General features: G+C 25.8%; 1 protein-coding gene across 1 annotated transcript in view; it reads left to right on the forward strand.

Annotated features, from left to right (window-relative positions):
- LOC142238668 (transcription factor collier) overlaps positions 1-19,442 on the forward strand; it is a 96,471-nt gene that overhangs the window by 19,119 nt on the left and 57,910 nt on the right. The window contains exon 3 of the mRNA XM_075310369.1: positions 906-961. Within this exon, the coding sequence (XP_075166484.1) occupies positions 906-961 (56 nt within the window). The remainder of the gene's footprint in view (positions 1-905; positions 962-19,442) is intronic.

Raw genomic sequence — 19,442 nt, forward strand, 5'->3', positions numbered from 1 at the left:
ATTTTTTCTCATTTTTTTCTTAATTTTTAAAAATTGTCTTGAAGACATTTTTGTCACAAAATTTGTTTTGGCATGAATGTTTGGCCAATTTTTTTTTAGAAAAATTTTTTAAATACATTTTTGTGACAAAATGTAACACATATGAAATTTTTGTCCCAAACATTTCAATATAAAATTTTTGTCACAAAATTATAAAATATTTGTCAAAAATTATTTTCTCTATGAAATTTCGCTGGTATTTTTTTCTCATTTTTTTCTTAATTTTTAAAAATTGTCCTCTTACATTTATTGAAGACATTTTTGTCACAAAATTTGTTTTGCCATGAATGTTTGGCCATTTTTTTTTTAGAAAAATTTTTTGAATACATTTTTATGACAAAATGTTCTATATGAAATTTTTGTCCCAAACATTTGAATATAAAATTTTGCCACAAAATTATGAAATATTTGTCAAAAACTATTTTCTCTATGAAATTTCGCTGGTATTTTTTTCTCATTTTTTCTTAATTTATAAAAATTATCCTTTTATATTTATTGGAGACATTTGTCAAAAATTATTTTCTCTATGAAATTTCGCTGGTATTTTTTTCTCATTTTTTTCTTAATTTTTAAAAATTTGTCCTCTTACATTTATTGAAGACATTTTTGTCACAAAATTTGTTTTGGCATGAATGTTTGGCCAATTTTTATTTTAAGAAAAATTTTTTGAATACATTTTTGTGAAAAAATGTTGTATATGAAATTTTTGTCCCAAACATTTTTGTCACAAAATTATAAAATATTTGTCAAAAATTATTTTCACTATAAAACTTCTTTGACAAAATATTTGTATATAAAATGATTGTTTGTTTGGAAATTCATTGCAAAAATATCTATAAAATCTACTTTTTTGTGTATTTTTCTAGGTGCCCGCCAAGAACAGGACATTTTTGTGCGTCTCATTGACTCCGTGACAAAACAAGTAAGTACCAGATAACAATGACCCCCATAAATCAGCGGAAAAACTAAAAGCAATTATCATCATCACAAAAACAAAAAGAAATTGCAACATTTTCTTTAGCTCACGTTTTGCAATCAAAGGATAATTTATAAAAATCCTAAGTACTTTTCCTTATGCGTTTTTTCCCGCCGAGGGCAAGAAAAACTCCAATAGGAAATAATTGAGCCATAAGTTGCATACGAAATTGATTGTCACAGTTAATTAAGTGCGTCCGGCACGCATCAAACTCCACTAAAAACCATTCGATGGCATGGAATAAATGGCAGCAGCATTACTACCAGTCGAAACTCTATCAATAAATTGAGTTGTCACACATAAAACAAGCAAACCCCAAAAACCTATAGGAAAAATCCCTGAGACTATCATCAAATACAAGAGGGTCTGATGCCTGTCGGTATGGTTAAAGGTTAGCCCAAAAAAGGCTATTGGTTTGGAAATTAAACCATTACCAATGGTGGAAGTTTCAAGGTAGCGCCCACTAAAAAGGATTAGATCCATTGACCATGCTGACATCTATCCTTTCCCGTTGTAGTACAATACTACTGGGGGTTATCTGCGTTCCATTCATTTTCCTCATTTTTTCCCTTCTATATAAAACTGCATACTCAGCTCTATTTCATGATGTAGAAACGAAGAATACAAGAAAATACAAAAAAACAACAGAAATATGCACTCCTTGTTAAACTTAGGCCATATGTCTTGTGTGGAAGTGTCTGTCCACACACATTTAACAAGGAATTTTTTTCTCTTCGTGAACGATGTGTGGTAATGTCAAGGACTAAATTACTTAGATCAATACACGGAGCAAAACAAATGGCAAATTTTCTGTAAAAAAAATTATAAAAATTTTTGGAAAAAATAATCTATAGAAAAAATTGTGGAAATGTTTCATTAAATGTTTTGATATTTTTTTTTTTTTTTGGAAATCTTGTGACAATTTTTTGAAGACATTTTTGTCACAAAATTGTTGTCCCAAATTTTTCTATAGAAAACTGTTGTCACATAATTTTCTATAGAAAATTGTTGCCACAAAATTTTCTATAGAAAATTGTTGTCACAAAATTTTCTATGGAAAATTGTTGTCACAAAATTTTCTATAGAAAATTGTTGTCACAAAATTTTTTATAGGAAATTGTTGTCACAAAATTTTCTATAGGAAATTGTTGTCACAAATTGTTGTCACAAAATTTTCTATAAAAAATTGTCACAAACTTTTGTATAGAAAATTTTCTAAGAATTTACTACAAATTTTCTGAACATTTTCTATTGAAAATTCTTAGAAAATTTTCTATAGACACTTCTTTGAAAATTTTCTGTGGAAAATTCTTAGAAAATATTTTATAGAAAATTCTTACAAAATTTCCAATAGAAGTTTCTTAAGAACTTCTTAGAAAATTTTCTATAGAAAATATTTTTAGAAAATTTTCTATGGAAAGTTCTTAGAATATTTTCAATAAAAAATAATAGAATATTTCAAATATAAAATGCTTAGAAATTTTTCTGTAAAAAATGATTCTAGAAAATTTTCTATAGCAAAAATTTTTAGAAGATTTTCTATACAAAAACATTTTGTCACAAAATTTTCTATAGAAAATTGATATCAAAAATTCTATATAGAAAATTGTTGTCACAAATTTTTCTATAGAAAATTTTCTAAGCATTTACTATACAAAATTTTCTAAGAATTTTCTATAAAAAAATTGTTGTCACAAAATTCGCTATAGAAAATTCTTTGATAATTTTTATATGAAAAATTATTCGAAAATATTCTATAGACACTTTTTACACATTTTTTTATTTAAAATTCTTAGAAAATGTTCCATAGACACTTCATTCAAAATTTTCTATATAAAATTCTTATAAAACATTCTATAGAAAATTCTTAGAAAATATTCTATATAAAATTCTTACAAAATTTCCTATAGAATTTTTTAAGAAACTTCTTAGTAATTTTTCTATAAAAAATACAAATTTACTATTGAAATTTTTTTTAGAAAATTTTCTATAGAAAATTCGTAAAACATTTTCTAAAGAAAATTCTAATAAAACTTCATATAGAAAATGTTTAAAAATTTTTCTTTAGAAAAAATTCTAGAAAATTTTATGTAGAAAAATATTTTAGAAGATTTTCTATAGAAACAAATTTTGTAAAAAAAATATTCTTTAGAAAATTGTTGCCACAAAATATTCTATAGACAATTGTTGTCACAAATTTTTTAAAGAAACTTGTTGTATAAAATTTGCTATAGAAAGTTGTCACAAAATTTTCTATAGAAAATTTTTGTCACAAAATTCGCTTAGAAAATTCTTAGAAAATTTTCTCTGGAAAATTGTTAGAAAATTCTATAGAAACTTTTTACAATTTTTTTTATTTAAAATTCTTAGAAAATGTTCCATAGGCACTTCTTTCAAATTTTTCTATAAAAAATTCTTAGAAAACTTTCTATATAAAGTTCTTATAAAACATTCTATAGAAAATTCTTAGAAAATATTCTATATAAAATTCTTTCAAAATTTCCTATAGAAAAAAAAAATAAAAATTTTCTATTGAAATTTATTTTAGAAATTTTTCTATAGAAAATTCTTAGCATATTTTCTAAAGAAAATTCTTATAATATTTTATATAGAAAATGCTTAGAAAATTTTCTATATAAAAAAATTTTAGAAGATTTTCTATAGAAACAAATTTTGTCACAAAATATTCTATAGAAAATTGTTGTCACAAAATTTTCTATAAAACATTGTTGTCACAAATTTTTAAAGAAAATTGTTGTATAAAATTTACTATAGAAAGTTGTCACAAAATTCGCTTTGAAAATTTTGTATGTTAGAAAATGTTCTATATTTTTACAAAATTTTTCTATTGAAAATTCTTGGAAAATTTTCTATAGACACTTCATTCAAAATTTTCTATAAAAATTCTTAGAAAATTTTCTATGAAAAATTCTTAGAAAATATTTTGTAGAAAATTCTTCGAAAATATTGTATAGAAATTTCTTAATAAACTTCTTAGAAAATTTTCTATTAAAGTACTTTGCAAATATTCTATTGAATTTTTTTAGAAAATTCTTAGAATATTTTCAATAAAAATCCTTAGAAAAAAATCTAGAAAATGTCCTTTAAAAAAAGAACATTTTAGAAGATTTTCTATAAAAAGAACATTTTGTCACAAAACTTTCTATAGAAAATTGTTGTCACAAAATTTTATATAGACAATTGTTGTCACATAGACAGCTGTCACAAAATTTTCTATAGAAAATTTAAGAATTTTCTAAACATTTTCTATAGAACATTTTTGTCACACAATTCGCTTTAGATAATATTCTATGGAAAATTGTTAGAAAATTCTATAGACACTTTTTACAAAATTTTCTATTGAAAATTCTTAGAAAAATTCTTTCAAAATTTTCTATAAAATATTCTTAGAACATTTTCTATAGAAAATTCATAGAAAATATTCTATAGAAAATTCTTAGAAAATATCCTATAGGTAATGCATAGAAAATATTCTATAGAAAATTCTTACAAAATTTTCTATAGAATTTTCTTAGGAAACTTCTTAGAAAATTTTCTAGAAAAAATATTTAGGAAATTATTTTATAGAAAATTATTAGAATATTTTCTATTGAAAATGCTTAGAAAATGTTGTGTAGAAAAAATTCTAGAAAATTTTAGAAAAATAGAAAAAAAATGTAGAAGATTTTCTAGAGAAAAACATTTTAGAAAATTTTCTTTAGAAAATACTCTATGAAAAATTCTTAAAAAATTTCTGTGGAAAATTCTTAAATAATTTTCTATGGAATATTTTTAAAATAATTTCGCTGGAAAATTCTTAGAAAATTTTCTATGGAAGATTCTTAGAAAATATTCTATAGAATCTTCCTATAGAAAATTCTTAGAAAATTTTCTAAAGAAAATTTTTCTAGATAATTGTTAGAAAATGTTCTATAGAAAATTTGCTAGAATTTTTTCTAATTATTGGGAATTTGTAAATAAGCATTTAGGATGTTTGTTTAAAAGCATAAAAACATAATTAATAATAATGAGAATGAAGAAAGGGAAAACATAAATGAAAAGGGGAATATAACAAATCGGAATTATACGGATTTTGGCAATTTCCATAATTTTGTAGATTTTTATAAACATATTGGGAATTTTTATATATGCTTTTAGTATGTTTGATATATTCTATATCTAATAAATTTCGGTAAATTTTTCATAAATACTAAGGAAACTCTATAAATTCTCCCAAAGTTTTGGATGGATTTGATCTGGATTCTTATAAAAAAATATTGGGAGTTTGTAATTTAGTATGTTAGAAATGTATAACCAATAATTTTTTTTTAATTTTTCATAAGTTTTGAAGTGTTTTCAATGTTTTGGAGGAGTAAGAGAGAAGTTAGGTTAGGTTAGGTTAGGTTAGGTGGCAGCCCGATGGATCAGGCTCACTTAGACTATTCAGTCCATTGTGATACCACATTGGTGAACTTTTCTCTTATCACTGAGTGCTGCCCGATTCCATATTAAGCTCAATGACAAGGGACCTCCTTTTTATAGCCGAGTCCGAACGGCGTTCCACATTGCCGTGAAACCACTTCGAGAAGCTTTGAAACCCTCAGAAATGTCACCAGCATTACTGAGGTGGGATAATCCACCGCTGAAAACTTTTTGGTGTTCGGTCGAAGCAGGAATCGAACCCACGACCTTGTGTATGCAAGGCGGGCATGCTAACCATTGCACCACGGTGGCTCCCAAAGAGAGAAGTTAACCACCTGTGGTATCACAAATTATCGCCACTATACCAAACCTAAACTTTTGAATGGATTTGGATTTTTCTAAAATTTGGGGGATTTGTAAAAATATTGGATATAAGTAGAAGTGATAACTCCACTATCCCTTAATTCTCTATAAATTTTGCATGGATATCAATTTTTCATAAACTCTGTAGAATTTGCAAAGTTTTGGGTGAATTGGAATTTTTCCAAATTTTGGGGATTTTTGTTCAAATACTGGGGAAAAGACGAAGTATGAGTAATATAATACACATATAATTCCAATTTTCATTAATTCATTAAGAATTTTGATTTTTCCATATTTTGGGTATTTTCAAAAAATTTTCTATAGAAAATTCTTAGAAAATTTTTAAAAAATTTTCTGTAGAAAATTCTTAGAAAAATTTCTAGGGAAAATTCTTTAAAATTTTTTCAATTGAAAATTATTACAAAATGTTCTATAGAAAATACAAATTTTCTTTTTCTGAATGTATTACTATTTACTATAACGAATAGCTTGTAATTTTTTTGTCTTTTCTGAACTACACATTTCATCGCCTAATGGTTATATGGATATGTTCCATGAACAAGTCATACAAGGACCGAATACAACATAGAACACATCATTCTAAATGGAATATAAACGCATATTTAACTCTAACCTGGCTCTACCTTCTTTTTTTGTGTATGTTTTGGGATATTTGCCTTTTGTTTTGGTGCATGTGTTTTTACAGGGGAATTATTATCATTCTTGAAGTCCTATTGTTTTCACTGTTGTTCAGTGTTTCAAGGGCAATTAATTTCCAGGGTGACAAATTTTTATAGACTCCCTCATGACATTCATAGAAGAATCATATGGACAAGTATATTTGTGGGTGGGCAAACGGAAGGTAAGGGCGGGGGGGTACATTAATATAGGAATGGGTGCACATGTGTTTTTCAGTTAGTTTTCTTATTGGAAGTGTCGAAGCTTGGACTATTAGATGGTGTAGATACCCCTTTTTTTTCGTGGACAAATGGTTTTTATCGAAAAGACCAAAAGACTCGGAATTGTTATTGATCATGTTTTGGGTGGTTGTCATTGTTATAAATCGATTAGACAACTGACTGGCCTGTGTGGGCTCCTCTGGCCATATAGATTCAATGAGCCATGTGGCTTTTTTCGTTGATAGCCAGAAGTAGGGAGTTCTTCTTTTTTTTTGTGGCAATAAATGGCAATGATTGCAAGATAATTTCGATGGCACAAAAACAATGTGCCAAAATGGGCAAAAAAGATTGACAACTAAAATTGTCGAGTTTAGATATTAAAACAATTTTGCTCTCATCTGGTTCCATTCACTTTTTTATGATGAGGAAAGATTTTAAAATTGTTTTTTTAGCTTATGCAGTCAATTAAAAAGTGATTCTTTTCTATCGTAAAGATAAGAGATTTTAAAAGCTATGATTTTGACATTGAATTTAAAAAAATGGAAATAAAAAATAATCAAAACAATAATATCTTTAAAATTGCAGTCCAAGGTATGTTATTTAAAATCCTCGCAATATCGTCAGTTCGTCCAAAATCCAAAAACAAAAAATGTCCCAAGCTTCCAAAAAGACTACAGTTTCGAATATGTGAAAATCATCCTCCTTGCCTTTTAGAATATCACATGGCTCGGCAATATTCTCTTTACAAAAATGAGCAACTATGTCTTGGAACCTTTCACCATAGCTAACATTGTTACATTTTCCCACATTTTAATTTGTATAAAGGCTTAAGCTTAAAAACACGCTCTACGTCAGGACATGAGGTCTACATGAATCCAAACCTACAAAAAAAAGAACAATCGCTTTATCGGATTACTTTAGATCAAAGTTATATCATTATGATAAGATAAAATAGAGCAATCTCCCATAGTTCTATACAATGGGAGTGTGCTACTTCTTTACTGGTGGTGTTTACTACAAAAATAAGGGTGATTTTGTAAAGTAAAGGGCGTTTGGGTAGTGATAGAAGGTAGGTTGGACGGTAATGGTTTTTAATTTAAAAACATAAAAACATTATTCATACTAATGAGGATGAAAACAAGGACAAAATAAATTAAGGGGGACAACAAAAAATTTGAAAAACAAAAATTTTGCGATTTTTCAAAATTTTGGGGATTTTTGTAAAAATATTGGGAATTTGTAAAAATCCATTTAGTATGTATGGATTTTTAAATTTTGTTACATTTTTCATAAATTCTAAAAAAAAATCCATAAGTACTCGCAAAGTTTTAGATGGAATTAAATTTCTTTACATTTTGGGATTTTTGTAAAAATAATGGGACAACAAAAAATTTGAAAAACAAAAATTTTGGGATTTTTCAAAATTTTGGGGATTTTTGTAAAAACATTGGGAATTTGTAAAAATCCATTTAGTATGTTATGGATTTTTAAATTTTGTTACATTTTTCATAAATTCTAAAAAAAATCCATAAGTTCTCGCAAAGTTTTAGATGGAATTGAATTTCTTTACATTTTGGGATTTTTGTAAAAATAATGGGAATTTGTAAATACCCATTTAGGATATTTGTATAAAAGCATAAAAAACATTATTCACACTAATGAAGATCAAGAAAAGGATAATATAAATTAAGAGGTAAGAAAATTACAAAATAAGGTTTGAGAAAATTTCGAAACTTTGGGGGATTTTTGTAACAATATTGATAAATATGTATTTGTATTTGTTAGAAATATATATCTAATAAATTTCGGTAATTTGTTTATAAATTCTAAATAATTTTCTTTAAAATCTAGCAAACATTTTGATGAATTTTGACTTATCTACATTATGGGGATTTTTGTAAAAATATTGGGAAATTGTAAATATAGATTTAGTAAGTTAGAAATATCCAATAATTTTTGGAAAATTTCTCATTATTTTTTCTGATTATTTTCCTATGAGTTCTCTCATAATTTCGGTAATTTGTTTATAAATTCTAAATAATTTTCTTTGAAATCTAGCAAACATTTTGATGAATTTTGACTTATCCACATTTTGGGGATTTTTGTACAAATATGGGGAATGTGTAAATATACATTTACTAAGCTAGAAATATCCAATAATTTTTGGTAAATTTCTCATTATTTTTTCTGACTATTTTCCTATGAGTTCTCTCAATATTTAGGATGGATTAGCATTTCTCCACATTTTTAGGGATTTTTGTAAAAATATTGGACCAACGAGGCGTTAACTAACTAAACAATTTAAAATGATTAGAAATGTATATAACACAGATATTACCCCAATTTCCATGGGTTATCGATAAATTTTATATGAATTTCGATTTTTCCCCATTTTGGGAATTCAAAAAAAAAAAATGTTGGAATCGGAAAATATTCAAAATTTTGGGGATTTTTAAAATTGTGGGAAATATAACACCTACACTGTCTCAAACAATTGTCCGTATACCAAACTGTTAAGGCTATATCTCACCGTATCTCAGAAACTAGATAATTTGATTTTATTCGTTCTTTTTTTGGTATCAAATAGAAAATAATTATTCAAGCTTGATCTTTAAGATATAGTTTACTTGAAACGAATTGGCCATATAGTTTCCGAGATACAATGAAATATAGCTTTGACAGTTTTGTGTACGGACAATAGTTTGAAATAGTGTATATAACTCCAATAAATCTTAATTTATAAAATTTCCCCAGATTTCTATGAATTCTCGATAAATTTTGTATGGATTTGAATTTTGGGAATTTGGAAAAAAATTTTTGGAAACGAAAAATATTCACAAAAAAAAACAATAATTGGGAATAAATAAGTTTTCGCATAATACATCATAGAGTTTCTTTTTTTGGGGATTTTTGTAAAACATATTGGGAATAAGTAGAAGTGTGGTAAAATTTTGGACCGATTCCAATTTTCTCACAGTTTGGGGATTTTTAAAACTTTGTTGGGATAGGAAAATGTTCATAAAAAATTATTGGTATTGAAAGTTGGTTAATCAAGCTGTCCAGAATTTATCATAAATGTTGCCAAAAAATCAAGAGTTTTCATTAAAACAAATCCTAGAAATTTTTTTATAAATTCCCAATATTTAGAGAACACCTAAATAGTTTTAAATTAATTTATTTAAATAAAATTTGTCATTAATATGAAATGGCATTCATGCCAGTGAAAAAATACAAAAAATACAAAATAATTTATTTAAATAAAATTTATCATTAATATGAAATGGCATTCATGCCAATGAAAAACAAAATAAAAAAGTTCTCCTATAAAAATAAATTGGGAAATTTTAAAAATTATGAGTATTAATGAATATGCTTGGAAAATAACAAGATTGTATCTATGAAATTCTCAGAAAATTTTCATAAATTCCTAAAAAATCACCTTGGATTTTTTGCACATTTTCTAATAATTCCTTGAAATTTGTCATAAATTCCTGGGAGAACATTCCAATATTTATGTTTCATTTATTCCTGTTATTATCAACAAATTTCATTGTCATTCATTGTTACTTGTTCATTGAAAGTATATCAATTTCCATAATTTTCCCAATTTTTGATAAATCCCTAAAAATTTTTAAAAATCCCAAAATTTTCCCGTATTATAAAATTGTGTTTAAAATCTGTCATTTTCTTTATTACTGTTATCACTATAAAAATTAATTGGACCAAATAAAAATTTCCCAAAGATGCCCAGTAATTTCACAAATCCCAGAAAATTTTCAAAAATCACCAAAAATCCTCATATAAAAAAAATTTAAATATCTATCTTTCATTCATTATGTTCTCCAAAAACTCCTTAGATTCCTAATACACCTTTCCTAACATTTTCCCGTCTTTTTTGACAAATCCCCAGTGTTTTCACAAATCCCACAAAATTTTCAAAAATCACCAAAAATCCCCATATAAAAAAATTTAAATACCTGTGTTTCATTCATTATGTTCTCCAAAAACTCCTTGAACTCCTAATAAACCTTTCCTAACATTTCCCCGTCTTTTTTTTTACAAATCCCCAGTGTTTTCACAAATCCCAGAAAATTTTCAAAAATTATCAAAAATCTCTATGTAACAAAAATTTTAAATATCTATCTTTCATTCATTATTTTCATCAAAAACTCCTTGAACTCCTAATAAACATTTCCCCGTCTTTTTTTTTTGACAAATCCCCAGTGTTTTCACAAATCCCAGAAAATTTTCAAAAATTACCAAAAATCTCTATGTAACAAAAATGTTAAATATCTATCTTTCATTCATTATTTTCATCAAAAACTCCTTGAACTCCTAATAAACCTTTCCTAACATTTCCCCGTCTTTTTTTTACAAATCCCCAGTGTTTTCACAAATCCCAGAAAATTTTAAAAAATTACCAAAAATCTATATGTAAAAAAAATTTAAATATCTATCTTTCATTCATTAGTTTCATCAAAAACTCCTTGAACTCCTAATAAACCTTCCCTAACATTTCTCAGTCTTTTTTGACAAATCCTAGGAATTTAAAATAAAATCCCCAAAATTTCCTAATAAGGGAATAATGATTTCTCTCGATTAAATTTAATTTTTCCAAAACAATTGAAACCAAATATTTACGTTTTAATTCTTGCTCCATGATTGCTCTCAATTTCTAAACTTTTCCCGTTTTTTGTTTTTATTTTATTTATTTATTTTTTTGACAAATCCCAGGAAATTAAAATATCCCCAAAATTTTAAATATTTTCCTGCGATTAAATTTCACTTTTCCAAACCAATTGAAACTATTCACCAATCACATTTCCAAAATAATTCCAAATCATATTTACGTTTTAATCCTTGCCACATGATTACTCTCAATTTCCCAAATGTATGGGTTGAAATTCAACACTCAAGGGTTAAATTGGTGGAGGTTTAATATGGCTGGTTTATAACTTAAGCTAGCAGCCAGCTACCGATTGTCACTTATACATTGTGTGACAATGTCCAAGCAATATGCACTCCATGCCCGAAAATGGGAACACTTTAACTACGATCCTGCGATAATAAAAGCGAATGAAAATCTTGTTTCTTTTTTGTGTGCTTGGAAATATTCATAATTACACTTGATCAGATAACATGTTACAAACGCTTTTAAAGCGCTTAATCTATACATAAATTTCTGGTTTTATGGAATGGTGTATAAGGGGGGGGGGGGAATACAGCAGCAGGAACAGGACAATACACAAGGACGGAAGGAAGGAAGGATGCAGTGAAACAAGAAACAACCAAAAAAGGCAAGGACGAACTAACAAAACGGAAGAACGGAAGGCATTTGTACCAATTGCTGTAATTTGAGGACACATGATGCCGCTGATGACGATGCCTTTGACGTAGTCGTTGCCACCACGTGCTGATATGCTACACAGATTATTGGCTACAATAGGATCATATTTCAAAAATTCAAACAAAAAAAAAAACAGAACATCTCTACTCTATCACTCCACCAAAAACCATGACCAGTAAAGTGAGAATGCAATGCCAAATGTTTTTCCAAGAGCAACAAACGACCAACAAACCTACCAACAGACTGATAGATAGACTCATTGCGCCTATTGCCAAATGCCATAAAAAGGGCAAGAGGAAAATCGTTAGCATCCCCACCAATTTATCGCGATTTTACGCATTATAATCATTGGAAAATATTGTATGTCGTCCTTTCATAAAAGAAATCAGCCGTTCTAAATATGAGCAATTCTTTCCCCTAGTATTTGGGCAAGTATTAAAATTGCATTCCACGGATATGAGATGCACAATGCAAACGTTTTATTTTTCCTATTTTGACAAGCTCCATTGTCTGCTGCATTGTATTGCGGTGGGTAGTTAGGTAAACTACTCTAGGATTTTGGCAATCCACATTGCCAGGATTAGCTCTGCGGGGAGGGGGGACATATATTGTCTCCCTTTTTGTTTGAATCCATATGCCATTATCATGCTAAAAACAATAACGATAATGATAGTTTTTGATTATAAGCTTGGCAGTATTTATGCGTAGTAGTTTATTGTATATTGCCCTGAAAAAATTTCTCATTATATTATTTAAAAATAAAGTAAATTAATTTAACTATAAAAATCAAATTAATTTGTATTAAATATTAAATATTTAATATTAAATATTGATTATAATCAATATTAATTAAATTAATATTTAAGAACAAATTTTTTAAAAAATGCATATATATACCAAAAAATATATTTCCAATTCCCCTGGAAACCATTAGTCAAGTCATCCTCAAATATGCAATTCAATAATGTCTACCCATTCTAACATAGACATCCCAAACTAACTGCAATGCATATGAACTATGGAAATTTACCCATTCAAAATTGTAGAAAAATTCAATTAACAAATATTTAAATTTTTGACACTCTACAGCAATTGGTTAAAATTCAAATTGAATTGAATGGCCATTCATCGTAACACAATTCAATTGACAACAATTACGAGGAGTTTGTTAGAAAGCCTATAAAAAAAAATAAAACTCCCCATAGCACAAAAAAATGGAAGAACATAAAAAAATCCTCAAAAAAATCTATACAATATTGTAACTAAAACTGGTGGGTTTTTTTTATCGCAAACCTTCAAATGTTTTTGGGATTTTTCCACCTTATTTTTGAGGGGGTTGGTGTTGGCATTTTTACTATTGCTGCCATTCTCAATGGCAGTTTTAGGCCTATGAATCTAATGGATTTATTGTGTATCAATCAAATTTGAATACTTGATTTTTTCCGCCCATTTCAAATTGGGATACATAGGAATGTAGTTTAATTTGAACTAGCTCTTAATTTTACTGACACTTTTTTCTCGATTGGAAAGTGGAAATTCGCGTTTTCTGTTTATTTTTTGGGGGGGCTACAGCAAAATTAGGTAAAAATTGTTAATCTCTTATTCGACAGCTTTTAGTTTTCATTGTCATGGTATATGCCCAAATTAACATCTATTTCTTTAGTATGGCCTAATGATAATTGACATATGTCCTCAATGTCACATAACAGTGGTTTAAGTTTAATATGAAAATAATATGGGTCGCTTTCATGTGAAATTTTTGATAATTTTATTTTGTACGATGATTCATAATTGACATTTTAATGTTCTCAACACTTTAATCGCGACATCAGTTAATGTAAATTCCGTTGATTTCAATCATGACAATGTATAAATAATAAAATAAAACATGCAATATAAACTATTTATAGAAATCATCATGACATTGTTTGGTATATATGTGAATAGCAATGGAGGAGAATTTGCTTATGGACACAGTGGGTTTTGTTTTTATGCAAGTTAATTTATATTTATTTTTATTTTTTAATTTTTCTTATTTAATTTAATTTAATTTAATTTAATTTAATTTAATTTAATTTAATTTAATTTAATTTAATTTAATTTAATTTAATTTAATTTAATTTAATTTAATTTAATTTAATTTAATTTAATTCAATTCAATTCAATTTAATTTAATTTAATTTAATTTAATTTAATTTAATTTAATTTAATTTAATTTAATTTAATTCAATTCAATTCAATTCAATTCAATTCAATTCAATTCAATTCAATTCAATTCAATTTAATTTAATTTAATTTAATTTAATTTAATTTAATTTAATTTAATTTAATTTAATTTAATTTAATTTAATTTAATTTAATTTAATTTAATTTAATTTAATTTAATTTAATTTAATTTAATTTAATTTAATTTAATTTAATTTAATTTAATTTAATTTAATTTAATTTAATTTAATTTAATTTAATTTAATTTAATTTAATTTAATTTAATTTAATTTAATTTAATTTAATTTAATTTAATTTAATTTAATTTAATTTAATTTAATTTAATTTAATTTAATTTAATTTAATTTAATTTAATTTAATTTAATTTAATTTAATTTAATTTAATTTAATTTAATTTAATTTAATTTAATTTAATTTAATTTAATTTAATTTAATTTAATTTAATTTAATTTAATTTAATTTAATTTAATTTAATTTAATTTAATTTAATTTAATTTAATTTAATTTAGTTTAAACTTAATTTAATTTAATTTAATTTTAAATTTAATTTAATTTAATTTAATTTAATTTAATTTAATTTAATTTAATTTAATTTAATTTAATTTAATTTAATTTAATTTAATTTAATTTAATTTAATTTAATTTAATTTAATTTAATTTAATTTAATTTAATTTAATTTAATTTAATTTAATTTAATTTAATTTAATTTAATTTAATTTAATTTAATTTAATTTAATTTAATTCAATTTAATTTAATTTAATTTAATTTAATTTAATTTAATTTAATTTAATTTAATTTAATTTAATTTAATTTAATTTAATTTAATTTAATTTAATTTAATTTAATTTAATTTAATTTAATTTAATTTAATTTAATTTAATTTAATTTAATTTAATTTAATTTAATTTAATTTAATTTAATTTAATTTAATTTAATTTAATTTAATTTAATTTAATTTAATTTAATTTAATTTAATTTAATTTAATTTAATTTAATTTAATTTAATTTAATTTAATTTAATTTAATTTAATTTAATTTAATTTAATTTAATTTAATTTAATTTAATTTAATTTAATTTAATTTAATTTAATTTAATTTAATTTAAATTTAATTTAATTAAATTTCAAAAAAAAAATAAATTTAATTAATTTCTACTCCTCAATTGCCCTACATTTTTTCACAAATTTTCCCCATTGTCTGCTAGCATCCATGCTATTATATCCATTTAACACAATCGACACACAATCACCCTGTCCTATCCACTTGGATTATTTGTTTATTTTTATTTTGACCATTTTACCAAGCATAAATTTATTGACTTTAAAAAGCCAAACAACGAATGAACAGAGCCACTTGCGCCATTGTGGTTATCACTTAATGTTGCCACCAATATTCATAAGGATGGTGGAATTAATGGTGAGTTTCTCCAAGCCGCATACCAATATACACTACACATGTGGGGCTGCACAACCACGAACACACGAGAATGAAGTTTTTTTTTGTGAATGCTCGCGTGTACAGAACCACTCATCATCAGTGGTATCGAATGGATGGGAGAGAGAGGTAGTAGTACAGATCATCGCCGTCATCATCATCATGAGCTGTAATGTAGGTGTATGAGTGAATGTGTTTGCATTAATATCTCGCAACTTTTATTATGGGGCGTTGCAGTATCCGGGGCATATCATCAAACATACCTGCATATATACTGGACTATTTAACCACATGAATGAACACACAAACATCACAATGTTGCTCCATGTTGCTGGGGATATTATTATTGCCGGCATGTTTGTGCCATTTGGTGTGTGTGTGTGTGAGTTGTATGCAAATTTGCAAAACATATTATGAACGGCCATATTTGATGGTAATTTTTATCAGTGGTAGTGATGATGTTGATACTGTGAACAAACATGGACACTTGATGTTTTTATTTGTTTTCAATACAAGCCTCATACACAACCATTTTCATTTGTTCTGTCCTCGTTGCATTCAGCCATTCGTCCTTTCGTTCATTTCGGTAATGTAAAGTGTTGACGTTCGAATTAATTTTATCGCTTAATTAACACTCAAAAACAAGCGATACAGATAAACCATACTAACGCCTATAGGCCTCTTGCGTATCCAAAACCACATCCATATCCGCCCCCACAACCCTTGCCCCTCCAAACCATGAATCTTACTTCCTACAACCATGCAATTCATACTTATTATGTTGGCAAATTGATAAATGAGCCTGCTGCGTTAATATGCTGCACTTACGTGTGTGTGTGTGTTTAATGCACCATAAAGTTATGAATTTTTATAAGGACCTTAAGTGATTTACATGGCAAATTTTAATGGTGTAAGCGCAATTTAAAAAGAATTTAAAAGGCAAGCTTTTAAAAATGTTGAAGACATTTTGAAACGGAGGAAGTTATTGTTGATAAATTGGAAATAAAATTTAATTTACTGTAATATAAGAAAAATTTTAAAAAATTAATGCACACAAACACATTTTTGCTATACCCAAAAAGCAGAAATGCTTACTTAATATCTGAGGTAAAACTAATCTCCATATCAATTCGCAATTGTAGTCAGGACAACATTGTATAAGAAACTTATATTAATAAATATTATTTTCATATAAGGGGTTAATCCTTTTTCATATAATTTACAAAACTTACCCCCACTTTAATTAAGCTCCGTCAGTGCTACGTTAGCTAACAAATTTTTATACCGCACTGTGGACATATCTGCAATTTTAAATATATATTTCATATGCCAGTTAGAATTTAATTGTTAAAAAATTTTCAGTTAAAATTAACCGTAGTGTAGATATTTGCATTGTATTCTCTGTTAACTGACAGTTAAAGCATAATGGATATACATGAAAATTGCCGTTAGTTTATATTAGAAAACAACTTATAAACATCAGAAAAGGTAGGAAAGCATTTGTCCCAAAAAATAAAAAATCAATTTTAGCCTTTACATTATTTTAATGGCATTTAAGATTAAGGTGTAATTTGTGCACACATAGAAATATTCTTCTTTTCTGGACATTGTAAATAATATACAATTATATAGTTCATATAATTTGTTTACAGCAATTCGTTTGACCGGCTGAAAACAGTTTTTAAATTTTCATATTCTAGAAAATACTGCGATTATAAAAGCTCTCACCCACAACTGAGCCGATTTGAGTGCACACAAAGTAATTGCTGTTGTCTTTAATAGACAATTATATAGTTCATATAATTTGTTCACAGCAATTCGTTTGTCCGTCTGAAAAAAGTTTTTAAATTTTCATATTCTAGAAAATACGGTGATTATAAAAGCTCTCACCCACAACTGAGCCGATTTGAGTGCACAGAAAGTAATTGCTGTTGTCTTTAAAAAACAGAAATTTTGATTTAATGTCCCATGTAAAAACTATTTCCATATCAATTTCTAATTGTAGTCAGGACTGAATTAAATTCAGATACGATATTAATGGAAATTATTTACTTATAATTATAAATACCTTTCTCATACAGTACATTAAAATTAGTTTATATTAAAATTACTTGTACACGAAACATATGGTAGGAAAGCATTTGTCGCAAAATATATCTTATTATCAACTAATTTTCAATGGGAAAGCCAACCAATATCGCTTTTGTACATTATATAGACAGAATGTATTTTAAAACTAAGGCATAATTTTTGCACACATAAAAACAATATTCTTTTCTGTACATTGTAAATGGTAGAGATACAAGATTTTTATGCAGTTTGGTTACAGCAATTGATTTGCTTAGCTAAAAAAATTTTAAAATTTTCATATTCTAGAAAATATTTGAATTATAAAATCTCTTATTGCACACATTCAAATATTTTTATTTTCTGTACTTTGTAAATTCTAGAGTAAATCATAGTTCATACAATTTGTTTATAGCAATTTGTTTGCCTTACTGATATTATTTTAGAAAAGATTATAATTATAAAATGTACCAACCCAATTTCTAAGCTGATTTGAATGCACACATGCGATTTGTTAGTGTTTTTATCAAGTAGAAACATCGAAATAATATCTAAACTAAATGCAATCGCCACATCAATTGTTAATTGTAGTCAAGACTAAATTTATTTAACCCTGGTCATACTTCCTCGAAATGACGACGCGTAATTTAATTTTCCATTTAAAATTCATTTTAGTCGATTGGGAGGGAAATGATAAATTTAAGTTATACTAATTCAAACATTTTAGGAATTTTTGTTTTATACTAATTAAAAATTTAATGGAATAAGAAAATAAACTCAATTTTGGTTCTCATTTATACTTACGATGCACATTATAGCGCCTTGAAATAAGCCGTAGTTAAAATTTCGAAGGATGATGTTAGGACGTTGTCTTTTCAGGGTTAAAAATGCTTACAATGATTTAATTTAAAAAAATAATTTCTTATAGCTTAAAACTGCTTTCACATATAGTACATTAAATGTTTTTTCTTACACTCAATAATCATATGATAGTGTAAGAAAACATTTATTTGCAAAATAGGAAAATCTAAATCAGCTTTAGATGCAAAGAAACATGTTTTAAAAATGTTCATTTTTGGCATCACACATTATTTTGGCATTTTTTCATGCAAGAAGGGGATACAAAAATCATATTACATAAAATATTTAAAATATTTCATATCTAAGATATTTAAGTGCACACAAAACAATGTTTAATGTTTCTACAAAGTAGAAGTAAGTAGTTAATATCTGATATACTTAGAATCTTCATATCAATTGTTACCTGTACTCAGGACTAAATTTTATTGAGATTCATATAATTTTTTTTATCAAAAATATTTAAATTTAGCTAAGATTATTATTAAAAATTTTCATTTGTGGCATCAGAGATTTCCCCATGTTCCGATACTCAGAATCGCAAGAATTTAGTTTTTTTTATATAAAGAAAGAAATTAGATACTACACCCAAAAAATTATCTTTCCTCCCAAACGAAATTTTAGACAAACAAAGTTCGTTTCTCATTTGCTTTTTGCTTTAAGTTTAGTTGGAAGAAAAGTATATACTTTTTGTGATAAAGGTTTATTCCTTTCCAAGATGTAAAAACAATTTCATAAAGACTGACTCAAAAAATCCACGAGATTTTTTAGTCCTTAGCACTTTTTTCTGTAATACAAACAATGTAGAA

This window comes from Haematobia irritans, chromosome 5 (genome assembly GCF_050003625.1).
Source record: "Haematobia irritans isolate KBUSLIRL chromosome 5, ASM5000362v1, whole genome shotgun sequence".
Classification (NCBI taxonomy): domain Eukaryota; kingdom Metazoa; phylum Arthropoda; class Insecta; order Diptera; family Muscidae; genus Haematobia; species Haematobia irritans.